The sequence below is a fragment of the Alosa pseudoharengus genome, unplaced genomic scaffold, assembly GCF_046254945.1.
Source record: "Alosa pseudoharengus isolate Yale_2024_CS ecotype anadromous, Long Island Sound unplaced genomic scaffold, YU_APseudo_1.1 YU_APseudo_1.1_scf_10, whole genome shotgun sequence".
NCBI classification, from domain to species: Eukaryota; Metazoa; Chordata; class Actinopteri; order Clupeiformes; family Clupeidae; genus Alosa; species Alosa pseudoharengus.
Genome location: NW_027468565.1, coordinates 8,029,949 through 8,057,855, shown reverse-complemented (window position 1 = coordinate 8,057,855; position 27,907 = coordinate 8,029,949). Strand labels below are relative to the sequence as shown.

At 43.7% G+C, this 27,907-nt stretch overlaps 1 protein-coding gene across 1 annotated transcript; it reads left to right on the top strand.

Moving 5' to 3' along the window:
- Nucleotides 1-229: 229 nt before the first annotated feature.
- Nucleotides 230-27,690, top strand: LOC143099502 (uncharacterized). The gene is made up of 12 exons (XM_076262468.1): nucleotides 230-285; nucleotides 1,039-1,749; nucleotides 2,523-2,582; nucleotides 18,840-18,892; nucleotides 19,158-19,302; nucleotides 19,529-19,941; nucleotides 20,653-20,881; nucleotides 25,362-25,479; nucleotides 26,024-26,141; nucleotides 26,366-26,477; nucleotides 27,331-27,443; nucleotides 27,536-27,690. The coding sequence occupies exons 2-12, from the start codon at nucleotides 1,051-1,053 to the stop codon at nucleotides 27,600-27,602; spliced, it is 2,127 nt and encodes a 708-aa protein (XP_076118583.1). The 5' UTR covers nucleotides 230-285; nucleotides 1,039-1,050; the 3' UTR covers nucleotides 27,603-27,690.
- Nucleotides 27,691-27,907: the final 217 nt, after the last annotated feature.

Genomic DNA, 27,907 nt, shown 5'->3' with positions numbered 1-27,907 from the left:
CTCTTTACCCTTCTAAATTATGGAACAGCAAATGAGATACACGGGTGATACCTCAAATTGAGAAAACAAGCAACATTACCCAATTTTGCCGTCAAATTCCAGTAGGTAGATGTCATTAACATGGCTGCTACAGACGCACTCACAGATAGCTGGATTTTTCTATAAAAGAAATGACTCCTTAACAGCAGAGGGCGGAAAAGCACTGTAATTTGATTGCTTGAGTTATGGGTCAAAGTACACGGCTTGTGTACGCGGAAACCAGACTGTGATAGCTGCGACCTGTGGGTATGTATTTTTTTTAATAATTACAACAAAGTTTTTCGTTGCCTCTTCGCAACCGAACTCGTTTTATCAATCATAGACTATAGACAGCAGAGGAAAGAGACTTCCCGTCCTCTAATAAAGACACAACGTAGCTACTGCGTATGCGCGTAACATAAACAGAGGGCTGTTCTGTTTTGGTAGGGCATTTCCACTGTGTCGTCTGGTCTTTTTTTTGGCAGGGCAAAAGCCTTGTCTAGTTTCTAGTTTACAGTTAAGTCGAATGTCGATTGTTTTCAGATTTAACATAATTTATCCACTCCAGTGACCCCCCCAGTTTGGAAGTCTGACCACACGAAAGTGTACTGTTTTCTACATTCCCATTTCATACGCCTACTTTATCTTCCATGTGTACACTACTGCTGAATGGTCGGTCACTAAAAAGAAATAGCCCCATATTTGTCCATACATTTTGTCTAATGTGTTACTTTTTGATATAATCAATCAGAAATCAGTCAATTAACCTGAGCAACACAATACTACAACAAGTGTCATGAGTGTTATTTTCCACATTGTGGAACGCGAGATTTGTTGGATTTCTATATGTGCCATGTACATTACCTTAATCATCCTGTTATTAAACTAACTTACATCCATGTAGTAGGCTAAAGAATGGCATTTTAGTAATATTTGATTGTGTCCATTATGTGATATGCCATATTGTATTCTGTGTAATTATTTAAACACCTTGATGTTTTTTGTGCCTTTTTAAAATAGGAATTTTCAGATATGGATGGTGAGCAAGCACCTGCACTTTCAACACAGGCAGAAAAAGAGAATAGGACATCAAGAAGACCTCCTCATGCTGTGCCCCAGACGCAACCGTTGTGCCACTTCTACTCTCAGGGCAGACATTGCCATTTTGGGAGGAGATGTCGTTTCCTGCACCAGAGGGCCGAGGGGGCCAAGCAGGCACTGAGCACCCTGGAGAACAAGCCTCCGAGTGGTGCAGCAGACGGTGGGCAGACGCCGGGTCAGGAGCCAGTGCGCACGCCGGCCGCATCCGCCACTCAGGAGACTTCTAGACAAGCGACCTGCCAGCCCTCACCTGCGGGCAGGGCCAGCCAGCCGGCTGGACGGCAGCGTGGCGGCGGTCGCCCCTGCAGATACTTCCTGTCTGGCTACTGTGCAATGGAGGACAGGTGCCGCTTTGTACACCCTCAGCAGTTTCCGCCCGTTGGCGAGCGGCCAGTCCCCGCAAGGGTGGCGAACAGTCCCAGTGCCAGGACTCCCGTTACCAGGCCGCACCAGGGGCAGCAAGAGGTCAAGCTCAGCGAGCTCACCAACGAGGTTGCTAAGCAGCTACGCACCACTGAAATCCAGCAGCTCACCAAGCGGTTCCCTAAAGACAGGCTGATTGTACAAGAGCGAGAGGACGGCAAGGTCACGTACTACCGGTTCACAGTGCAGCCCACTGATCCTGACTGGGTAAAGTTTATGCACTCAGTTCTTATGCATGGTTTACATGGATGGTTCAGATGCACACATCACTCTGAAATCATATAGGCTATTTCCAATGTCTATTAACCCATAACTGAAAGAAAATTATAGTTTCAATGCATGCATGTAATTTGCTGCAGGATTAAGGTGATCCAGACACTTTCTGGGTAACATTATCCCACCATTAGTGTTTGGATCACAAAGTTTCCAAACAGGTGCAACAAGTCCAAGGTCCAGTTACAACATTGCAAGGTCCAGTTAAGTCTTATTTTTGAATGATAATGAGAAATTGTAGGATAAACGTGACCTGGACACTTCTATGGGTCTTAGAGGTGCAGAGAACATTATCCTGTAATTAGTCAATGGATCACAATGTTCCCGACGTAGGCAACAAGGTCAGGGTCGAGCGACATTCCTTTACAACCCTCAGTATTGCCCATTATTAGGCTGTGGAAATCACCCAGTTCTTTCCATTCCATGTAATGTTTCCCCTGTTTTGCCCCATTTGTTTTGTGTGCTTGCAAGACTAACAGAATAATATTTATTTTCTTTGGAGCTTAGCAGCTCTGCAGCAGTGATATAGGTCAAATTGAATTTAGTAGACCATTGTGATTGTTTTTAGATATGTAGCAACTTTTTTCCTTCTTTCTTGGACAGTTAATTCGGTACATATTCTGCACATTTTCTGCACATAATTATATGTCAAAAATACCTATTTGTCTATATTGTTGAAGATAATAATCACTTGCATTTCTCAACAGCCTTTTGATTTGAAGGACTTGGAGGTCATGGTTTGCTTTCCAGACAGTTACCCACAAGAGGTATGCCTATATTGAAAAGCTACTGAATTTACCACTGACAGAGCTACCCCCACAACAAGCTACTGTATGTCTTCTGGTTAAACCTTTTCCCAACATTACAAGCTAAACATTTTTTCTGGTTGAACCTATACCACAATCATAGTTAATACTGTACTGCTTTGTTTGAGAGATTTCAGAATCAAATATAGCTGCAAGCAGCAATGAGGGGGCCAAGCAGAATGGGCCGGAGTAGCCACGGCGACAAGATAGAACTCAGCAGACACCCGCGATCAACACTTTCAACAAGTGTCACATCAAAACATAGCTGATTTTGTAGGACTGAAACAGGGCTGAGTATTGCCACCGCCTCCGCCAGCCAGCCCCCCCCACCTAATCACCCCTGCCCGTCCCACCCCGTCCTACCCTGCCCTGCCCTGCCCTTGCACGCACGCATTAGAATTAACTGGATGGAACATGTTGTCATCAGTTTCACATCAAAAATTAAAATATTGATAAAACACATCAGCAAATACAGATCAAAATGCAATATTGCTAATTGCAGCACCCCCTACAGGTCAAAGGTCACCAAATTTTTTGAGCGTCCTCCTAATGGGGTCATGAATATATGTAGTACGTTTGGTTATAATACATGGCAGGGTTGCTGAGATATGAGCTCACTTCCTGTTTGGCGGCTTCGCCACCAATTTCGATTGGCTGTTACGGGTGAATGCTTTTGTCAATTGTTCCAGAGAGCAATATATTGATAGGTTATGGTCTAAAAATGGTCTGTGCCAATGTTGGTGAAGATCAGATGAAATTTGCGACCCGCGAAAACTTTTTGATGTTTTTGATTAAATCCAACATGACGGCCGAATCAATTACGATGACATCACAAGTTGGCCTGGGTCGGCCTAAGGACCTCCAACAGTATTACCAGACACCACTAGTACATTTTAATTCCAAACACAACAGCAGCTACAGGGCAAAAGGCATGTTTCTTAATTACAGCGCCCCCTAGAGGTCAAAGGTCACCAGATTTCTTGAGCGTCCCCCTGATTGGGTCCCGAGTCCATGCACCAAGTTTGGCTTTGATACATGCAAGGGTTGCTGAGATATGAGCTCACTTCCTGTTTGGCGGCTTTGCCGCAAGTTTCGATTGGCTGTTACAGCCGAATGCTACTGTCAATTGTTCCAAAAAGCAAAGCACTGATAAGGCATGGTCTGAAGATGGTCTCTGCCAATTTTGGTGAGGATCCGCTGAAATTTGTGACCTGCGAGAATTTGTACGTGTTTTTGATTAAATCCAATATGGCGGCCGAATCAATTACGATGACATCACAAGTTGACTTGGGTCGGCCTAAGGACCTCCAACAGTATTACCAGACACCACTAGTGCGTTTTAATTCTAAGCACAACTGCAGCTACAGGCCAAAAGGCATGTTTCTTAATTACAGCGCCCCCTACAGGTCAAAGGTCACCAGATTTCTTGAGCGTCCCCCTGATTGGGTCCTGAGTCCATGTACTAAGTTTGGTTATGATAGGTGAATGGGTTGCTGAGATATGAGCTCACTTCCTGTTTGGCGGCTTCGCCGCAAACTTCGATTGGCTGTTACGGGCGAACGGTTTGAGTTCTGCAGACGAAAAGGAATAACTTTTGTGAGGCTTGGTCTGAAGATCAAGTGTGTCAGGTTTGGTGTCGATCGGACAAAATTTGTGACCTGTGAAGACTTTTTAGTGTTTTTGATGAAATCCAATATGGCGGAAAATCCATCATGGCGGAAATTGACGTCATAGGGTGCGTTGAACTCGGCTTGGTCCAAGGATTCCAATGATATCTCATTTTTGACAATCGGCAATACGGGTCAAAAGTTACGTGCGTGAACGCACGTCCAACTTTGGCCTGTTGGTGGCGCTAGAGTGCTCTAGGTGCCATCATGAAACTTGGTGAAATTAATCATGGGACTGTCCTTAATCAGTGTGCCAAATTTCACAACTTTTCACCAGACGGTTCTATGGGCTGCCATTGACTTCAATGGCGGAATAATAATAATAATAATAAATATAGCTGCAAGCAGCAATGTGGGGGCCAAGCAGTTGAGCAGGAGTTGTCATGGCAACCCAATGTTGCTACATTATACACACACCCAATTAACCACCCGTCCCACACACACACATATACAAAGATAAACTTCCTCTCCCACACACCCCAATAACCCCCCATACATATGCATACCTCAAACATCACCAAATGTATTGTGCATAGTCAGGTTGTAGTCACAAGTCCACATACCAAGTTTGGTGTCGATACGAGAAAGTGTTGATAATTATAGCACCCCTAGTGGTCAAAAGTCACCACATTTATTGTGCGTCCTCAGGTTGTAGTCACGAGTCCATATACCAAGTTTGGTGTTGATACGAGAAAGTGTTGCAAATTATAGCACCCCTAGTGGTCAAAGGTCGCTAAAATTATTGTATGTCCTCAGGATGTGGTCCCGAGTCAATGAGCCAAGTTTGGTTTCGATACGTGAAAGCATTGCAGAAATATGAGCCCACTTCCTGTGATTATAGCGCCACATAGTGGTCAAAATTTACCACATTTCTTGAGTGTCCTCCTGATTGAGTCCTGAACCTATATACCTAGTTTGGTTTTGATATGTGAAAGCATTGCTGAGATATCACTTCACTTCCTGTTTGGCGGCTTCGCCGCCAAACTTGATTGGTTGTCACGGGCAACAGGTTTTGAATATGGTTCCAGAAAGCAATGCATTTATGAGACATGGTCTGACGATCATCTGCGTCAAGTTTCGTGAAAATCGGAGAAACTTTGTGACCTTTGATGCCTTTTAAGTGTTTTTGATGACATCCAATATGGCGGTTGGATCATTTATGTTGACGTCACATGTTGGCATGTGGCGGCCTAAGGACCTCTCAAGGTATTAACAGATATCACTAATATGCTTTAATTCCAAACACATGACCCGTTACAGGCTAAAACGTAATTTTGGTAATTATAGCGCCACCTATAGGTCAAAAGTCACCAAATTTATTGAGCCTCCTCCTAATTGGGTCCTGAGACCCTGTACTGAGTTTGGTGTTGATACGCGAAAGCCTTGCTGAGATCACTTCAATTCCTGTTTGGCGGCTTCGCCGCCAAACTTGATTGGTCACGACGGGCGATGGGTTTTGAATATGGCTCCGAAAAGCAATAACATTTGTGAGTCATAGTCTGAAGATCATCTGCGTCAAGTTTCGTGAAAATCGGACAAACTTTGCGAACTTTGATGCCTTTTAGGTGTTTTTGATTAAATCCAATATGGCAGCCTGATCAATTACGTTTACCCCATAAATTGACATCTGCGTTGAGTTCGGTCTCATCCAAGGATTCCAAATATACCTTAATGTTCAAAATGTGGTGTACCATTCAAACGTTATGTGCATAGATGTAATAAAAAATTTGAAATGTTGGTGGCGCTAGAGCACTCAAAGTGCAGACTTGAAACTTTGATAAATTAAAGATATGACTGAACCGAATCAATGTGCCGAATATCCCAACTTTTTACTGTATGGTTTAATGGCAAATTAGCGTTTCGTTATAATAATAATAATAATAAGAATACGTAGAATCACTATGGGTTGCCTCGCAGCTTCGCTGCTTGGCCCCCAAATATAGCTGCAAGCAGCAATGAGGGGGCCAAGCAGTTGAGCAGGAGTTGTCATGGCAACCCAATGTTGCTACATTATACACACACCCAATTAAACCCCCTGTCCCACACACACACATATACACAGATAAACTTCTTCCCCCACACACCCCAATAACCCCCCACACATATGCATACCTCAAACATCACCAAATGTATTGTGCGTAGTCAGGTTGTAGTCACAAGTCCACATACCAAGTTTGGTGTCGATACAAGAAAGTGTTGATAATTGTAGCACCCCTAGTGGTCAAAGCTCACTAAATATATTGTGCGTCTTCAGGATGTGTTCCCGAGTCCATGTACCAAGTTTGGTGTCGATACGATAAAGTTTTTCTAATTATAGCGCCCCTAGTGGTCAAAGGTCACTAAATGTATTGTCCTTATTCAGGATGTGGTCCCGAGTCCAGGTACCAAGTTTGGTGTCGATACGAGAAAGTGTTGCAAATTATAGCACCCCTAGTGGTCAAACGTTGCTAAAATTATTGTCTGTCCTCAGGATGAGGTCCCAAGTCCATATACTAAGTTTGGTTTCAATATGTGAAAGCATTGCTGAAATATGAGCCCACTTCTTGTGATTATAGCGCCACCTATAGGTCAAAAGTCATCAAATTTATTGAGCCTCCTCCTAATTGGGTCCTGAGACCCTGTACTGAGTTTGGTGTTGATACGCAAAAGCCTTGCTGAGATCACTTCACTTCCTGTTTGGCGGCTTCGCCGCCAAACTTGATTGGTCAAGACGGGCGATGGGTTTTGAATATGGGTCCAAAAAGCAATGCGTTTGTGAGTCATGGTCTGAAGATCATCTGAACCAAGTTTCATGAAAATCGGATGAACTTTGTGACCTTTGATGCCTTTTAAGTGATTTTGATTAAATCCAATATGGCGGCCAGATCAATTATGTTGACATCACAAAATCACATCTGTCAGCCTTAGGACCTCCCAGAGACATCACTAGTATATTAACATTAACATTAACAGACACCAATAGTAAGTTTTAATTCCAAACACATCACCCGTTACAGGCCAAAATGTAATTTTGCTTATTATAGCGCCACCTATAGGTCAAAAGTCATCAAATTTATTGAGCCTTCTCCTTATTGGGTCCTGACCCCATGTACTGAGTTTGGTTTTGATACGTTAAAGCTTTACTGAGATATTACTTCGCTTCCTGTTTGGCGGCTTCGCCGCCAAACTTGATTGGTCGTCTCAGGCAACCGGTTTTGAATATGTCTCCAAAAAGCAATGCGTTTATGAGTCATGGTCTGACGATCATCTGCGTCAAGTTTCGTGAAAATCGGAGAAACTTTCTGACCTTTGATGCCTTTTAAGTGTTTTTGATGACATCCAATATGGCGGTCGAATAAATTATGTTGACGTCACATGTTGGCATGTTTCGGCCTAAGGACCTCTCAAGGTATTAACAGATATCACTAATATGCTTTAATTCTAAACACATGACCCGTTACAGGCTAAAACATAATTTTGCTAATTATAGCGCCACCTATAGGTCAAAAGTCATCAAATTTATTGAGCCTCCTCCTAATTGGGTACTGAGACCCTGTACTGAGTTTGGTGTTGATACGCGAAAGCCTTGCTGAGATATCACTTCACTTCCTGTTTGGCGGCTTCGCCGCCAAACTTGATTGGTCGTCACAGGCAACCGGTTTTGAATATGTCTCCAAAAAGCAATGCGTTTATGAGTCATGGTCTGACGATCATCTGCGTCAAGTTTCGTGAAAATCGGACAAACTTTGCGAACTTTGATGCCTTTTAAGTGTTTTTGATGAAATACAATATGGCGGAAGATCCAACATGGCGGAAATTGACGTCATGGGGTGCGTTGAGTTCGGCCTCATCCAAGACTTCCAAAGATATTGCGATATTCAAAATCGGGCATACGGTTCAAAAGTTAATTGCATGGATGCAATGTCAACTTTGACCCATTGGTGGCGCTAGACTCTCTGTGGTTCAGGCATAAAACTTGCTCAAATTAATTTTTATACTGTCCCGAATCAATGTGCCAAATTTCACAACTTTTTACTGTACGGTTCTATGGGCTGCCATAGACTTCAATGACAGCGGAAAGATGTGTAATAATAATAATAATAAATATAGCTGCAAGCAGCAATGAGGGGGCCAAGCAGAATAGGCCGGAGTAGCCACGGTGAAAAGATAGAACTCAGCAGACACCCGGGATCAACAGGGCTGAAACAGGGCTGAGTATTGCCACCGCCTCCGCCAGCCAGCCCCCCCCCACCTAATCACCCCAGCCCGTCCCACCCCGTCCTGCCCTGCCCTGCTCTTGCACGCACGCATTAGAATTAACTAGATGGAACATGTTGTCATCAGTTTCACATCAAAAAATAAAAGATTGATAAAACACATCAGCACCTACACATCAAAATGCAATATTGCTAATTGCAGCACCCCCTACAGGTCAAAGGTCACCAAATTTTTTGAGCGTCCTCCTAATGGGGTCATGAATATATGTAGTAAGTTTGGTTATGATACATGGCAGGGTTGCTGAGATATGAGCTCACTTCCTGTTTGGCGGCTTCGCCACCAATTTCGACTGGCTGTTACGGGTGAATGCTTTTCTTGGCCTGGGTCAGCCTAAGGACCTCCAACAGTATTACCAGACACCACTAGTACATTTTAATTCCAAACACAACAGCAGCTACAGGCCAAAAGGCATGTTTCTTAATTACAGCGCCCCCTAGAGGTCAAAGGTCACCAGATTTATTTAGTGTCCCCCTGATTGGGTCCTGAGTCCTTGCACCCAGTTTGGCTTTGATACATGCAAAGGTTGCTGAGATATGAGCTCACTTCCTGTTTGGCGGCTTCGCCGCAAATTTCGATTGGCTGTTACAGCCGGATGCTTCTGTCAATTGTTCCAGAAAGCATGGCACTGATAAGGCATGGTCTGAAGATGGGCTCTGCCAATTTTGGTGAGGATCCGCTGAAATGTGTGACCTGCGAAAACGTGTACGTGTTTTTGATTAAATCCAATATGGCGGCCGAATCAATTACGATGACATCACAAATTGGCTTGGGTCGGCCTAAGGACCTCCAACAGTATTACCAGACACCAGTAGTGCATTTGAATTCTAAGCACAACAGCAGCTACAGGCCAAAAGGCATGTTTCTCAATTACAGCGCCCCCTAGAGGTCAAAGGTCACCAGATTTCTTCAGCGTCCTCCTGATTGGGTCCTGAGTCCATGTCCTAAGTTTGGTTATGATAGATGAATGGGTTGCTGAGATATGAGCTCACTTCCTGTTTGGCGGCTTCGCCGCAAATTTCGATTGGCGGTTACTCGCAAACGGTTTTAGTTCCGAAGACAAAAAGCAATACATTAATGAGTCGTGGTCTGTAGATGATATCTGTGAAGTTTGGTGTCGATCGGACAAAATTTGTGACCTTTGAAGACTTTTTAGTGTTTTTGATGAAATCCAATATGGCGGAAAATCCATCATGGCGGAAATTGACGTCATAGGGTGCGTTGAACTCGGCTTGGTCCAAGGATTCCAATGATATCTCATTTTTGACAATCGGCAATACGGGTCAAAAGTTACGTGCGTGAACGCACGTCCAACTTTGGCCTGTTGGTGGCGCTAGAGTGCTCTAGGTGCCATCATAAAACTTGGTGACATTAATCATGAGACTGTCCCTAATCAGTGTGCCAAATTTCACAACTTTTCACCAGACGGTTCTATGGGCTGCCATTGACTTCAATGACGGAAGCGTAATAATAATAATAATAAGAAAACATAGAAACACAATGGGTGCCTTCGCAGCTTCGCTGCTTGGCCCCCAAATATAGCTGCAAGCAGCAATGTGGGGGCCAAGCAGTTGAGCAGGAGTTGTCATGGCAACCCAATGTTGCTACATTATACACACACCCAATTAACCACCCGTCCCACACACACACATATACAAAGATAAACTTCCTCTCCCACACACCCCAATAACCCCCCATCCATATGCATACCTCAAACATCACCAAATGTATTGTGCATAGTCAGGTTGTAGTCACAAGTCCACATACCAAGTTTGGTGTCGATACGAGAAAGTGTTGATAATTATAGCACCCCTAGTGGTCAAAAGTCACCACATTTATTGTGCGTCCTCAGGTTGTAGTCACGAGTCCATATACCAAGTTTGGTGTTGATACGAGAAAGTGTTGCAAATTATAGCACCCCTAGTGGTCAAAGGTCGCTAAAATTATTGTATGTCCTCAGGATGTGGTCCCGAGTCAATGAGCCAAGTTTGGTTTCGATACGTGAAAGCATTGCAGAAATATGAGCCCACTTCCTGTGATTATAGCGCCACATAGTGGTCAAAATTTACCACATTTCTTGAGTGTCCTCCTGATTGAGTCCTGAACCTATATACCTAGTTTGGTTTTGATATGTGAAAGCATTGCTGAGATATCACTTCACTTCCTGTTTGGCGGCTTCGCCGCCAAACTTGATTGGTTGTCACGGGCAACAGGTTTTGAATATGGTTCCAGAAAGCAATGCATTTATGAGACATGGTCTGACGATCATCTGCGTCAAGTTTCGTGAAAATCGGAGAAACTTTGTGACCTTTGATGCCTTTTAAGTGTTTTTGATGACATCCAATATGGCGGTTGGATCATTTATGTTGACGTCACATGTTGGCATGTGGCGGCCTAAGGACCTCTCAAGGTATTAACAGATATCACTAATATGCTTTAATTCCAAACACATGACCCGTTACAGGCTAAAACGTAATTTTGGTAATTATAGCGCCACCTATAGGTCAAAAGTCACCAAATTTATTGAGCCTCCTCCTAATTGAGTCCTGAGACCCTGTACTGAGTTTGGTGTTGATACGCGAAAGCCTTGCTGAGATCACTTCAATTCCTGTTTGGCGGCTTCGCCGCCAAACTTGATTGGTCACGACGGGCGATGGGTTTTGAATATGGCTCCGAAAAGCAATAACATTTGTGAGTCATAGTCTGAAGATCATCTGCGTCAAGTTTCGTGAAAATCGGACAAACTTTGCGAACTTTGATGCCTTTTAGGTGTTTTTGATTAAATCCAATATGGCAGCCTGATCAATTACGTTTACCCCATAAATTGACATCTGCGTTGAGTTCGGTATAATCCAAGGATTCCAAATATACCTTAATGTTTAAAATGTGGTGTACCATTCAAACGTTATGTGCATAGATGTAATAAAAAATTTGAAATGTTGGTGGCGCTAGAGCACTCAAAGTGCAGACTTGAAACTTTGATAAATTAAAGATATGACTGAACCGAATCAATGTGCCGAATATCCCAACTTTTTACTGTATGGTTTAATGGCAAATTAGCGTTTCGTTATAATAATAATAATAATAAGAATACGTAGAATCACTATGGGTTGCCTCGCAGCTTCGCTGCTTGGCCCCCAAATATAGCTGCAAGCAGCAATGTGGGGGCCAAGCAGTTGAGCAGGAGTTGTCATGGCAACCCAATGTTGCTACATTATACACACACCCAATTAACCACCCGTCCCACACACACACATATACAAAGATAAACTTCCTCTCCCACACACCCCAATAACCCCCCATACATATGCATACCTCAAACATCACCAAATGTATTGTGCATAGTCAGGTTGTAGTCACAAGTCCACATACCAAGTTTGGTGTCGATACGAGAAAGTGTTGATAATTATAGCACCCCTAGTGGTCAAAAGTCACCACATTTATTGTGCGTCCTCAGGTTGTAGTCACGAGTCCATATACCAAGTTTGGTGTTGATACGAGAAAGTGTTGCAAATTATAGCACCCCTAGTGGTCAAAGGTCGCTAAAATTATTGTATGTCCTCAGGATGTGGTCCCGAGTCAATGAGCCAAGTTTGGTTTCGATACGTGAAAGCATTGCAGAAATATGAGCCCACTTCCTGTGATTATAGCGCCACATAGTGGTCAAAATTTACCACATTTCTTGAGTGTCCTCCTGATTGAGTCCTGAACCTATATACCTAGTTTGGTTTTGATATGTGAAAGCATTGCTGAGATATCACTTCACTTCCTGTTTGGCGGCTTCGCCGCCAAACTTGATTGGTTGTCACGGGCAACAGGTTTTGAATATGGTTCCAGAAAGCAATGCATTTATGAGACATGGTCTGACGATCATCTGCGTCAAGTTTCGTGAAAATCGGAGAAACTTTGTGACCTTTGATGCCTTTTAAGTGTTTTTGATGACATCCAATATGGCGGTTGGATCATTTATGTTGACGTCACATGTTGGCATGTGGCGGCCTAAGGACCTCTCAAGGTATTAACAGATATCACTAATATGCTTTAATTCCAAACACATGACCCGTTACAGGCTAAAACGTAATTTTGGTAATTATAGCGCCACCTATAGGTCAAAAGTCACCAAATTTATTGAGCCTCCTCCTAATTGGGTCCTGAGACCCTGTACTGAGTTTGGTGTTGATACGCGAAAGCCTTGCTGAGATCACTTCAATTCCTGTTTGGCGGCTTCGCCGCCAAACTTGATTGGTCACGACGGGCGATGGGTTTTGAATATGGCTCCGAAAAGCAATAACATTTGTGAGTCATAGTCTGAAGATCATCTGCGTCAAGTTTCGTGAAAATCGGACAAACTTTGCGAACTTTGATGCCTTTTAGGTGTTTTTGATTAAATCCAATATGGCAGCCTGATCAATTACGTTTACCCCATAAATTGACATCTGCGTTGAGTTCGGTCTCATCCAAGGATTCCAAATATACCTTAATGTTCAAAATGTGGTGTACCATTCAAACGTTATGTGCATAGATGTAATAAAAAATTTGAAATGTTGGTGGCGCTAGAGCACTCAAAGTGCAGACTTGAAACTTTGATAAATTAAAGATATGACTGAACCGAATCAATGTGCCGAATATCCCAACTTTTTACTGTATGGTTTAATGGCAAATTAGCGTTTCGTTATAATAATAATAATAATAAGAATACGTAGAATCACTATGGGTTGCCTCGCAGCTTCGCTGCTTGGCCCCCAAATATAGCTGCAAGCAGCAATGTGGGGGCCAAGCAGTTGAGCAGGAGTTCATGGCAACCCAATGTTGTTACATTATACACACACCCAATTAACCCCCCATCCCACACACAGAAATATACACAGATAAACCTCCTCTCGCACACACTCCAATAGTCCCACACACATACGCATGCCTCAAACATCACAAAATGTATTATGCTTCCTCAGGTTGTAGTCACAAGTCCACATACCAAGTTTGGTGTCAATACGAGAAAGTGTTGATAATTATAGTGACTAGTGGTCAAATGTCACTAAATATATTGAGCGTCTTCAGGATGTGTTCCCGAGTCCATGTACCAAGTTTGGTGTTGATACGAGAAAGTTTTGCTAATTATAGCGCCCCTAGTGGTCAAAGGTCATTAAATGTATTGTCCTTATTCAGGATGTGGTCCCGATTCCAGGTACCAAGTTTGGTGTCGTAACGAGAAAGTGTTGCAAATTATAGCACCCCTAGTGGTCAAAGGTCGCTAAAATTATTGTATGTCCTCAGGATGTGGTCCCGAGTCAATGAGCCAAGTTTGGTTTCGATACGTGAAAGCATTGCAGAAATATGAGCCCACTTCCTGTGATTATAGCGCCACATAGTGGTCAAAATTTACCACATTTCTTGAGTGTCCTCCTGATTGAGTCCTGAACCTATATACCTAGTTTGGTTTTGATATGTGAAAGCATTGCTGAGATATCACTTCACTTCCTGTTTGGCGGCTTCGCCGCCAAACTTGATTGGTTGTCACGGGCAACAGGTTTTGAATATGGTTCCAGAAAGCAATGCATTTATGAGACATGGTCTGACGATCATCTGCGTCAAGTTTCGTGAAAATCGGAGAAACTTTGTGACCTTTGATGCCTTTTAAGTGTTTTTGATGACATCCAATATGGCGGTTGGATCATTTATGTTGACGTCACATGTTGGCATGTGGCGGCCTAAGGACCTCTCAAGGTATTAACAGATATCACTAATATGCTTTAATTCCAAACACATGACCCGTTACAGGCTAAAACGTAATTTTGGTAATTATAGCGCCACCTATAGGTCAAAAGTCACCAAATTTATTGAGCCTCCTCCTAATTGGGTCCTGAGACCCTATACTGAGTTTGGTGTTGATACGCGAAAGCCTTGCTGAGATCACTTCACTTCCTGTTTGGCGGCTTCGCCGCCAAACTTGATTGGTTGTGACGGGCGACGGGTTTTGAATATGTCTCCAAAAAGCAATGCGTTTATGAGTCATGGTCTGACGATCGATCATCTGCGTCAAGTTTCGTGAAAATCGGACAAACTTTGCGAACTTTGATGCCTTTTAGGTGTTTTTGATTAAATCCAATATGGCAGCCTGATCAATTACGTTTACCCCATAAATTGACATCTGCGTTGAGTTCGGTCTCATCCAAGGATTCCAAATATACCTTAATGTTCAAAATGTGGTGTACCATTCAAACGTTATGTGCATAGATGTAATAAAAAATTTGAAATGTTGGTGGCGCTAGAGCACTCAAAGTGCAGACTTGAAACTTTGATAAATTAAAGATATGACTGAACCGAATCAATGTGCCGAATATCCCAACTTTTTACTGTATGGTTTAATGGCAAATTAGCGTTTCGTTATAATAATAATAATAATAAGAATACGTAGAATCACTATGGGTTGCCTCGCAGCTTCGCTGCTTGGCCCCCAATAAGAAAAGGTAGAATCACTAAGGGTTGCCGCGCAGCTTCGCTGCTTGGCCCCCAATAAATATAGCTGCAAGCAGCAATGAGGGGGCCAAGCAGAATAGGCTGGAGTAGCCATGGCGACAAGATAGAACTCAGCAGACATCCGCGATCAACACTTTCAACTAGTGTCACATCAAAACATAACTGATTTTGTAGGGCTGAAACAGGGCTGAGAATTGCCACCGCCTCCGCCAGCCAGCCCCCCATCTAATCACCCCTGCCCATCCCACCCCGTCTTGCCCCTCCCCGCCCTTGCACGCACGCATTAGAATGAACTGGATGGAACATGTTGTCATCAGTTTCACATCAAAAAATAAAGGATCGATGAAACACATCAGCAACTACAGATCAAAATGCAAAATTGCAAATTGCAGCAACCTCTACAGGTCAAAGGTCACCAAATGTTTTGTGCGTCCTCCTAATGGGGTCATGAATCTATGTAGTAAGTTTGGTTATGATACATGGCAGGGTTGCTGAGATATGAGCTCACTTCCTGTTTGGCGGCTTCGCCATCATTTTTGATTGGCTGTTACGGAAGAATGCTTTTGTCAATTGTTCCAGAAAGCAACATATTGATAGGTTATGGTCTGAAGATAGTCTGTGCCAATTTTGGTGAAGATCAGATGAAATTTGTGACCTGTGAAAACGTTTTGATGTTTTTGATTAAATCCAATATGGCGGCCGAATCAATTATGATGACATCACAAGTTGGCCTGGGTTGGCCTAAGGACGTCCAACAGTATTACCTGAAACCACTAGTGCATTTTAATTCTAAGCACAACAGCAGCTACAGGCCAAAAGGCATGTTTCTTAATTACAGCGCCCCCTAGAGGTCAAAGGTCACCAGATTTCTTGAGTGTCCCCCTGATTGGGTCTTGAGTCCATGCACCCAGTTTGGCTTTGATACATGCAAGGGTTGCTGAGATATGAGCTCACTTCCTGTTTGGCGGCTTCGCCGCAAATTTCGATTGGCTGTTACAGCCGAATGCTTCTGTCAATTGTTCCAGAAAGCAACGCACTGATAAGGCATGGTCTGAAGATGGTCTCTGCCAATTTTGGTGAGGATCCGCTGAAATTTGTGACCTGCGAAAACTTGTACGTGTTTTTGATTAAATCCAATATGGCGGCCGAATCAAGTACGATGACATCACAAGTTGGCTTGGGTCGGCCTAAGGACCTCCAACAGTATTACCAGACACCACTAGTGCATTTTAATTCTAACCACAACTGCAGCTACAGGCCAAAAGGCATGTTTCTAAATTACAGCGCCCCCTAGAGGTCAAAGGTCACCAGATTTCTTGAGCGTCCCTCTGATTGGGTCTTGAGTCCATGTACAAAGTTTGGTTATGATAGATAAATGGGTTGCTGAGATATGAGCTCACTTCCTGTTTGGCGGCTTCGCCGCAAATTTTGATTGGCTGTTACGGGCGAACGGTTTTAGTTCCGAAGACGAAAAGGAGTATCTTTTGTGAGGCTTGGTCTGAAGATCATGTGTGTCAGGTTTGGTGTCGATTGGACAAAATTTGTGACCTGTGAAAACTTTTTAGTGTTTTTGATGAAATCCAAAATGGCGGAAAAACCATCATGGCGGAAAATGACGTCATAGGGTGTGTTGAACTCGGCTTGGTCCAAGGATTCCAACGATACCTCGTTTTTGACAATCGGCCATACGGGTCAAAAGTTACGTGCGTGAACGCACGTCCAACTTTGGCCTATTGGTGGCGCTAGAGCGGTTGAGGTGCCATCATGAAACTTGGTGACATTAATCATGGGACTGTCCCTAATCAGTGTGCCAAATTTCACAACTTTTCACCAGACGGTTCTATGGGCTGCCATTGACTTCCATGGCGGAATAATAATAATAAATATAGCTGCAAGCAGCAATGTAGGGGCCAAGCAGTGCCCTATAGCAGGAATGGTGTTGCCATGGCATAAGCAACCACTCACAGCAAGTTTGATTGCAATTGGATAAAGAATGGCTGAGAAATAAGCTCATTTACTTTGTTATAGTGCCCCTAGAGGCGCAAATTAAACCAATGTCCTTGTGCGTTCTCACAATCAGCTACCATGTCCCTGGACTTCATACACCAAAGAGTTGCTGAGATGTGAGCTCAATTTTTCTATTACAGCACCCCTAGAGGCCAAATGAGACCACTTTCCTTGCATGTCCTCACATTCAGCTACTTTGTCTCTGTATTAAGTTTGGACTTCATAAATCAAAGCGTTACTGAGATACAAGCTCACTTCCTGTATTGCAGCGCCCCCTATAGAGGCCAAATAATTCCAATTTCCTAGTGCGTCCCCACAATCAGGTACCAAGTCTCTATACCAAGTTTGGACTTCATACATCAAAGCATTGCTGAGATACGAGTTCACTTCCTGTATTGCAGCGCCCCCTATAGAGGCCAAATGATGCCAATTTCCTAGTACGTTCTCACAATCAGATACCAAGTCCCTGTACCAAGTTTGGACTTCATACATTAAAGCGTAGCCGAGATGTTAGCCCACTTCCTGTTAGGCGGCATCAAGGCCATGTGTGATTGGCTGTCACGGGCAAATAAACCTGAAATTAAAAAAGTACCATTTGTGCGGCTCGGTCAGAAGATCAGAAAATCAGACAAAAGAGTCAAGAATCACACGCATGAACGCATGTCCAGCATTGAACTGGTGGTGGCGCTAGAGTGTTCAATGTATATGCATAAAAATTGCTTTGAGAGATTGGGACTGTGTCCTAACTAATGGTAGCGAGTTTTGTTATGTTAACTCAAAGCGTCACGGAGATGTTAGTCCACTTTCTGTTTGGCGGCTTCATCGCCATATTTGATTGGCTGTCACGGGCAAACAAAAATTTTATTGAAAAATCTGGCAAGTATCGTTTGTGCGGCTCGGGCAGAAGATCATCTCCGCCAAGTTCCGTGAAAATCGGATGAAATTTGTGACCGTTGAAACTTTTCATAGAGTTTGGACTAAATCCAATATGGCGGAGGTCCAATATGCCGGAAAGTGACGTAATAGGGGTCATTGAACAGGTCGTTCCAGGGATTCCAACGGTGCCTAGTATGTGAAAATCGGACGCACCGTTCAATGGTCACATGTGTGAATGCAATCCAGGTTTGACCCATTGGTGGCGCTAGAGTGTTGGGCATAGAGTTCTGTAAATTGGTGAAAGTAATCATGGGACAGTGCTGAATCAGTGTGCCGAATTTCATAACTTTAGACCCAGCGGTTCAATTTTCGGCCAGATTTTGACCTGTTGGTGGCGCTAGATGGCTGGGTTTACAGGTCCGTAAATGAGTGTGAGTGGTCAGTGGAGTGTCCCGAAACTTTCTGCCAAAAATCTGCACTTTTTAGCCAGGCGTTCTATGGGCTGCCATAGACTCCAATGGCGGAAGTGTAATAATAATAGGAAAAGCTAGTAACTCAATGGGTGCCTTCGCAGCTTCGCTGCTTGGCCCCCAATTAACTATGTACCGCAGTTGTTGGAACTGACCACTGCCATCATTTAGCACAGTTCTCTTTCAAACATTCGTTCGGTATCTCACATATGGGGAATGCCGTGGGCATACCCCATACGTGAGATACCTCACTCATGCTATCAGAGAACCGGGGTTATCGTCGTAACCTTAAATTCTCTTTCAAGCATTCATTCGGTATCTCACATATGGGGTATGCCTCCCCACGTACCCCATATGTGAGATACCTCACTCATGCTATCAGAGAACCGGGGTTACAGTCGTAACATTAAGTTATGTAGAGTCACTTTAAATGCTGCCTTCCATTCAGCCAGATTGTGTTATTTCAGGTGTTTACAGTGCAAATTCCACAGGACCAAGACCTGCCCTCAGTCATGGGAAGGTGAGTGCAACGAGTGACTCTGTTATGTCATGTTACAATACTAGATCAACATTCAAGGGTACAAGGTACAATAGTCATATAGCAGTGATGAGACAGAATGTGCCAAACAAAAAAATATATAATTGAAATTGAAGACTGATTTTGCGTCACTGAAACTGTAAACCAGCTACTGCTGTGATAACAAGAGATAGTAGTTGGCAGTGGTTTTGTTTTGTAAACATTTCACCTATTGAGACTTTCTCCACTCTATTCATGATCGAGTCAGACACGTTCAGCAGGCGTCCACAGAGTGGCTCCAAGCCAAGCACGCCACTAACCAGCTGATGGGCAAGTTGGAGCTGCTCTTCAGGCCATTCCTGCGTTGGCTGGACCGTAGCATGGAGCGCCTCTTCATCGAGGGAGCCACAAAGGTACGCCTGTACAGTTCATCCGCGGGTCACCATGAACAGTAACAGTGTCCTCGAGACGACCAGGTTTGTGTGCTTTTGACCGTCATGCCTCAGTCGCCTACGTGATAAACCTTGGTCGGTGTCATTCAGAGGACAGGGGGCATTTGAAGTTTACGCGGTGAGAGTAGCAGCACATCTGTAATCATTGGACTCGTCTGCCCCCCCCCCCCCCCCCTTTGCCCTGCAGCTGAAGAAGGACATTGAGGCAGAGCGGGCAGGAATCCAGTTTGTGCCCTACCAGCAGCTACAGGCTGCGGTGTGCAAGGACCCCACCCCTGGCCTCCCCTCGGCCGTCTCAGACCCCACAGCTCCAGCTCCGGAGCCCTCCGGAACCGACAGCGGTCTGGAGGGTAGAGGTGTGGAGCAGGAGGGGCAGGAGAAGGATGTGGAGGCAGGGAGTGATGGCGTGGAGGAAGAGGACGACGATGAGGAGGAGGAGGAGGAGGAGGAGGAAGAGGAGGGTGGCAGCCGGAGGGTGGAGAACGTGAGGAGTGGCGAGCGGCGCAGGGGCACGGAGGTGAAGCTGCTGGGCTTGCGGCTCGGCGAGGGCACTGCCACCGTGGTGGCCAGACGGGTCACCGTCTCACTGCAGTGCAGTAGGTGGGTTAAGTGTGTCAACTAACAGAGATCCTTACACATACACAGGCATGCAAGGGAATGGGAAAACGTGAACCTATTTACTCACACACACACACACACACACACACACACACACACACACACACAATACTGTTGTCACTCAGACGGCGTTATAGCTATTAGCATTGGGAGGCATTACGCTGATTGGGCTGTAGGCCAAGCCTTTGATGCTGTTATGCCATGTTATGCTACTTGTCCGGGCTGTACTGCAGGCTTACTGAAAATGATGCCAATGCCTGAAGCCGAAGAGTTGTTAGTTGTTGACCCATTTATTTCCTCAGTTTGCCAAGTTTGTGGAAATGTGTCAAATTCATGTTTTCACAATCAGCACTTTGTGTCTAAGTACAGTGAGTGTTAAAATGTTGTAGTGTTGCAATGTAATAATCCCAATCCTGCACAGAAGCAGACCCAGAATGTTTTATTCATCAGCCACCTTTTCACACCAACTTAAGAAGCCATTTTGATAATATTTGTTTTGGACTAAATATCCTTCTTACACTTTTTAAAGGAAGCTGTTATCATTTGTAGAAATAAATGTCTCAAGGCATACCAAATATGTAATCCAGTACATCCTCTTCATACTGTGTTTGTTTACTTTGAAGAGCAAGCAAATGGATCGTGGTGGCAAGTAAACTTGGGAGTTGAATGAAAACCCCCTCTCCCCCTGCACAGGTGTAAGGTGGCGTCGGACTTAACCCTGAGTGGGAGGCTGCCGTGCACGGCTCAGTGTGACAAGTGTGGCGCGGGGATCAGCGCGGCCTTCCGGCCCAGCATGCTGCACCAGTACAGCGACGTGCTGGGCTACCTGGACCTGAGCGGCGTGGTGCCCGTGGACCTGGTGCTGCAGGAGGCAGAGCTGGCGGTGGGCTGCCTGGGCTGCTCCCAGGAGGACGATCTGCAGGTGCGCTCTCACCTCAGTTAGAAAACTTTTTTTTTTCTTCTCCTAGAATATACGGACATCCTTTAGTCATAAATCTGCACCTGATGTACGAATGTGTCACACCACTATCTTATATCTATCCAGTGTGAAAGTAATTGTAGGTGACTAATTACTTAATATTAATCTTAGACTGGCGAACTTCAGGAAAAACTCAGGAATCAAGTTTATTCTATTACAAGCAGAGAGGGTACAAAAAAAGGTCTATATGTAGGCCTAGCCCAGGCCTGAAAGGCCTAGGTTGGCCTGTAGCCAACTCCTCTCTTCCGCTACATCCTTAGTCCAAGTCTAGAAAATCTGATCTCACAAACATTGCAGTTTAGTTACTTTTAAATGGTTTAAACAAAGAACAAAATGGCGCCAAGAACAAGCCCATTTGATTGGTTCTACAGTTGGTATCAGACACACCTACTCACACCCACTTCACACCTATGAATTCTTGTCAGAATAGCATGAGGAGAGATATCTTATATATCAGAAATATCACTTATAGAATGTTCCAAATATTCTCACAATCAAATCATTACAATCCTGGTACTGAGACTATCAAAATGATACCAGACATGAATACATTTACATTTCATGATACATGGATACATTATATCAAGGTAGCATCCTTTGTCTTGTGTAAGTGATAGGCCTTAAACCAGCACATTAGCATTCCATTGGGGGAGGGGATAGTGTCTTTGTTTAAAACCAAGATGGGTTACATGGCTAACTAAAAGTAGTCTTGAAGTTAAATTATTATCCATTTTAACCATACATTTTATTGCTATCAATTCCCCCTTTTCAAGTCTGAATGACTTGAAGTTTAAAATAAGATTCCATAACATGAGCCTTCTTGAACAATTTTACAATTTTTTTTTTTTTTATAAAGTCCATAATCAGTCCATAATCAATGTAAGTGTGTGCGTGAGCAAGGAAAGCAGCGTTCAGCATACATCCCTTCTTGCGTTTCTCTTCCGTTGAAGAAGGGTCCTCTTATGAAACTTGAATGTGTCTGCATTGTTTCAGTGTAAGTGTATGCGAGTGCAAAGGGTGTGCATGCAGGCCGCGTTCGGCGTGCACCCTTGTGTCAGTCCAAACAGTCCATGAACAATGGGCCATGAGTGTCTTTGATGATGCGGAGTGCGAGGCTGCTTTCGGTACCCCCTTTCGTTGCTTTCAGTCAGTCCGGTTTTGTTGCTTCCAGAGTCATGGCAGTTGGTTCTGCCACAGGTTCCGTTGGACCTGTGGTTCCTGAGCCTCGTCCAGTCTCGTCTCATGACTGGCCTGGCCCCCACCGCTGCTGCTGGCTGTACCTGAGCCCAGGGCAGCTGAGGCTGGTTAGTGGAGCCATCCGCCATCTTGAAAGGATCTTCTTGAGATGTTTGCGTAGTGGTGGTCGAAGACAAAGGCATGTCACACCTGCCTCTGTCCCTTCTGGCATGAAAGAGATTCTGGAGAGAGTGGGGAGTGGTTTCACAACAACTTGGGAGAGACATTAGCATGAGTGTAAACAGAGTCAAACAGTGTCTCGTGAATGCAGATTCACAAGTCAACAACAGTATGCTAATGTATTCAGTTTCTCAATTGGAGACAGTCACACCTTCTAACATAGCAGGGCTATTTACCTCCAAACAGACATTTGCATCTATTGGCAAAGGCCAATATAAAGAAAATAAATAAACTTTTGGTTAAGTTTAGATGTTTAAAAGAAAAATAATCCACAGACTCACGTGGGTAGGGTACCCCTGCATGTCTTTTAAAGAGATTTTGCATTAGAAGTGAGGGACAGTAAAACAAAACAGTAGGCATTTAAAAAAATGACCATTTGAGCAATAAAACCAGTAAACTTAGATGGTATTTCAAGTCAATACCATCTATCTCCCCCTTTTTATAGTTTCTTAACTATAACAGATTGTGATCCCAATATGAATGAAGAAAAGAAAATACACCACTAAAAACAAATAAAAAGTAATTTCAAACATAAAGAAACTCAAGTTGTGGGTATGAATCCATTCAATTGAACATTTGCCCACATCAAACAAGGCGTAAACATGTAGCAAACATTTCCCATTGGCATACAAGCAAAAATAAAAAAAAATATGTCTTAACATGTTAAACCCCAAAATGTGTCCCTTAAAAGATAAATTAAATGAAAGAAAGAAAATGGTTGAAATCAACAATGGTTTCCCATTATCACTCCTCTTAGGTTCATATCTCCCCAGTGAAGTTCCTTTTGTGTCCATGGGGGAGAAGCTGGGGGGTTGGTTATAGAATACAGTGCTGCTAGAACAAAGGCAGTGAGATAAGATAGCAAAAGGTGTGAAAACTTTTGACCCAAGAAAACAAAGAAGGACTTGAAACAAAAAATGGAAACAAACACATATAACGAAATAAACAAATTTCACACACACAGGGCCGGCCCACACGCGCATTCATTCATACTGGACACACAGACACAAACAGCTCCATGGAGCTGGAGGACAACTTTAAACGGGCTGCAGGAAGAATTTCCTGCTTAAAAGAACAAAAGAAGTTTAGTCAAGCCTTTTCAGTTAGCTCATATTAGCTCACAAAGACATCTAGACGCCCCTAGCGGCAGCTAGTTAGCTCAGGCGTACTTAAAAGAGGCCTAACCATGCTCTCTTGAGCTTAGGCCTATGCTGTTTGAGCTTATGCTGTTTTCACACTTGAAAAAGATTACGACATGAAATCCTGGATTCAGATGTAAAACAAAACACCACATCTATTCAAAAACAAAACAAGACTAGTGTTAGCTTAACACTTTGGATTCTAGCCGCTCATACGCTCTTGGTGATAAAAACAAAAACAGCAGCGCCAAGTTCTGTCTAATATTCTGTTTTGGTAGTGAAGGAATAACAATGTTCTGTAAACAAAGAGGGGCATAAGCTACGTAACTTCTTAGGACCTGTCGTCCTTAAAACCGCGAAAAATAGGTCGCTCACTATACCACAGTGATTAATATTGAGTTGCCTAGCACACTCGCGAACCTATTTACTCTTTATATCCAATAAAGAGGCACTCTTATCTGGATTGGGTTTCAATCCAACACATATGTTAGACGCTTTACAAAATATGGATTAATTCGTCTTGTGCGACGTTTTGCCAAAATCGGGGAAGCACAAATTTATGTCCACTATTAAATTACGGTTTTGCCAAAATATTGCCAAAATCGGGGAAGCACAATTTTGTGTCCACTATTAAGTTACGGTTTTGCCAAAATGTCTACTCACTCAGAATGCCTTTTCCGATATCTTAACGCCCGTTCCAAACTGTGGTTAGCAGGAACCGCCCGGGTTTACAGATCCACCTTCGTTCATCACCAAAGAAGAAATGCAGATAAAAAGCGTCCTTACCTGGGAGCTGACACCAAAGCGATGAGAAAAAGAAAAAAAGAAAAAACTGCGGCATCTTAGAATCAGCGACAAAAGTATATTATCTCGGTGGAACCTCCATGAAAGTAATTGTAGGTGACTAATTACTTAATATTAATCTTAGACTGGCGAACTTCAGGAAAAACTCAGGAATCAAGTTTATTCTATTACAAGCAGAGAGGGTACAAAAAAAGGTCTATATGTAGGCCTAGCCCAGGCCTGAAAGGCCTAGGTTGGCCTGTAGCCAACTCCTCTCTTCCGCTACATCCTTAGTCCAAGTCTAGAAAATCTGATCTCACAAACATTGCAGTTTAGTTACTTTTAAATGGTTTAAACAAAGAACAAAATGGCGCCAAGAACAAGCCCATTTGATTGGTTCTACAGTTGGTATCAGACACACCTACTCACACCCACTTCACACCTATGAATTCTTGTCAGAATAGCATGAGGAGAGATATCTTATATATCAGAAATATCACTTATAGAATGTTCCAAATATTCTCACAATCAAATCATTACAATCCTGGTACTGAGACTATCAAAATGATACCAGACATGAATACATTTACATTTCATGATACATGGATACATTATATCAAGGTAGCATCCTTTGTCTTGTGTAAGTGATAGGCCTTAAACCAGCACATTAGCATTCCATTGGGGGAGGGGATAGTGTCTTTGTTTAAAACCAAGATGGGTTACATGGCTAACTAAAAGTAGTCTTGAAGTTAAATTATTATCCATTTTAACCATACATTTTATTGCTATCAAGTGCTTAAGGTAATCCAGAGGGGCTCAGTCGGCTGAATAAAACATTCCGATTGTTTAGCCCCCACAGTATAACATTACTTCTTGATAGGTTCTTGAGAACGATTTGGAACGCAACCGCATCCACCCGCTAGTAGTTATAATGAAGGAAATGCTGAAGTGATTGTGGCCTTTTTGTGTTCATGTATTAAAATGTTTGTCCTCACTTACAGTAAATGACACGACAGAAATGTCATTCACCAAAGGGCCTCCAGTGACCGTGACCTCAATCTCTCTCCTGCTCGCTCTCTCCACAGAACGTGGCCTATGGGCAGAACAAGGAGACCAACTGTCAGCATTGTCACAGCAAGCTCAGCATCTTTGTGGACAGCACCCGATTCACCCTCATCCAGCCTCGGTCAACTAAGCAGACAGGCATGGGCAGTCTTCCCACCTCCACACATCCATACACACACATACACACATGACAGACACATCCATACACACACATACACACATGGCAGGCACTCTCACATTAGATGTATTCATGTAGCAGCCAAACCATCTGAACTGTTAGAGCAAGGTGACAAAAATTGGGCATGTGTACCTCACCTCACTCACCTCACTCACTCACCTCACTCACTCACCTCACTCACCTCACCTCACTCACCTCACTCACCTCACTCACCTCACTCACCTCACCTCACTCACCTCACTCACTCACCTCACCTACCTCACTCACCTCACTCACCTCACTCACCTCACTCACCTCACCTCACTCACCTCACTCACTCACCTCACTCACCTCACTCACCTCACTCACTCACCTCACCTACCTCACTCACCTCACTCACCTCACCTCACTCACCTCACCTCACCTCACTCACCTCACCTCACCTCACTCACCTCACCTCACTCAATTCACTCCTCCTCACACCCACACTCTGTGTAAAAGCTGTTTTGTATTCTAACCCTTTAGGGCAGGGTGGGTCAGCACTGTATGCTCGCCGATACAGAGACCCAGCCATCCAGGGAGGGAAGCCCCTGCCAGACAAAGGGACCTGCAGGCATTACAAACAGAGTCATCGCTGGCTTAGGTAAGAACATGTGCAGCTAGATCATAGAATCAGGCATTGTGGTGCGTAATTGTAGGGAAAAAAAGCTTTACATGCACCATACCCAGGTCATGAATGACTGAGAGATATCTTGTGACAAAAAAAAAGAAAACCATGGAAGTGCCTTAGTCTTCAGTCTGTGAAGGAATCTCACGTCACGCCTTGAATGTTCTATTTCTCCACCCCTCATTCCCGACGGCTTCCAGGTTCCCTTGCTGTGGCCGGGCGTACCCATGTGACGTGTGTCACGACGAGGACCAGGATCACCACATGGAGCTGGCCACCAGGATGATCTGTGGCCACTGTGCCAAAGAACAGGTGAGGCATTGAAAAGAAGTCTGCATACTAGATGCTGCTACCAAACTGATGTACAGATTCACATATACTGTACACATCCACATGCAGTGATCATAGTTCAAGCAGCTATTAAAATGTGTCAGTTGTAGCATCCCCTTTAACGTAGTTAACACAAAATTAGCTGTGCAGGCCAAGACTAGCCTGACGAGCCAGACCCACATTAAAATGTAGGGTCTGGGCACTCACCGTTCGCAGTGCTCAGTCCGAGGGGCGGGATAATCGGTTGTCTTTCAAATTCCCTCTGCACGCAATAGGACAGCGCTGAGTCCCATGCGTTTTCCCACCAGCGGAGCTAGTTGGCTAGTTCAAACTTTTGCCATCTTAAAACAAGCTTAACTCGTGTCACACTGTTGGCCAACAGCAACATCCATCTTCTTTGTTTTCAAGTAGCAGGGAATTCAAGCTAAACCGCTAGGGTTTAAAAGCTAGGGTGCGTCTAGATTTCTAGGCTAGGCCAAGACAAGATCTTTGCACAAAATCTGTGTTTGGCTGCTGTCATGTGAGCGTGAGCATGAGCATCACCAAATGTGCACAAGTGTAAGCATACTAAATTCCATTACTGAAGTGTTTATTGAGATATACTGTAGAAATATGTAAATTGCACCGCCCCCTATGGATGGAGCATCACACAAAACTTGAAACTTTAACTTCACACAAAACGATTCGGCCAGACTTTTGGGCGCCCCAATAAAACCCTCTGACAAAACCTATGTGAACGACTGTATTTGCATGCATTTTATGGTTACCCAGTAGTAAATTACATTGTGTTGGAATACTGTTGTATTGTGTCTTTGTCTACTTGTCTTGCTGGCAGCCCTTCACTAATGGTAAGCCATGTGTTGGCTGTGGTGGAATGATGACGAGGTCTGCTCACAGCAGTCACTGGGAGGGGGGTCTGGGTTGCAGGAGCAAAGTCAAAATGAACAGGTGCGTCACACTAAAGCTACAGAACAACTTGAAGCTTTCGAAAACAATATATAATGATGTATTGATGATTGCCTATGCTGTGTCTTTTACAGGAACGATCGACAAAAGTATGCAAGCACAAATAAAACCATATCCAGGAGAGCGACCAGCAAGAACTGACATTCAAGACATCTGCATTACTGTCAATGGCTTGGTGTTTTGCAATGATTTTTTTTGTCAATAAATCATAGAATGAATGATATAGTAACTTTATCAACAACTCGTGTGAATTTGAGTCCATGACCATAGGCTTTGACAGAAACATTCATTTATTTTCAAAATAAATCAAAATAGCCCTCATTTACAGTTCATATCTTTAGTAGGATTAAATGTCTAGTTAGTACATTCCAGTGCAGCAGCACTTAAACAGATCTGGGTGCAGTCATTAAAATGGCAAAGTAAAACAAGAACAGCATAAGTCTGGA

Excerpts from the sequence above, each read along its gene's own strand:
- LOC143099502 (XM_076262468.1), top strand. The coding sequence starts at position 1,051 with ATGGATGGTGAGCAAGCACCTGCACTTTCAACACAGGCAGAAAAAGAG. Across the intron at positions 25,480-26,023 it reads TCGGTCAACTAAGCAGACAG|GGCAGGGTGGGTCAGCACTG; the intron begins GCATGGGCAGTC and ends CTAACCCTTTAG. Across the intron at positions 27,444-27,535 it reads AGCAAAGTCAAAATGAACAG|GAACGATCGACAAAAGTATG; the intron begins GTGCGTCACACT and ends TGTCTTTTACAG.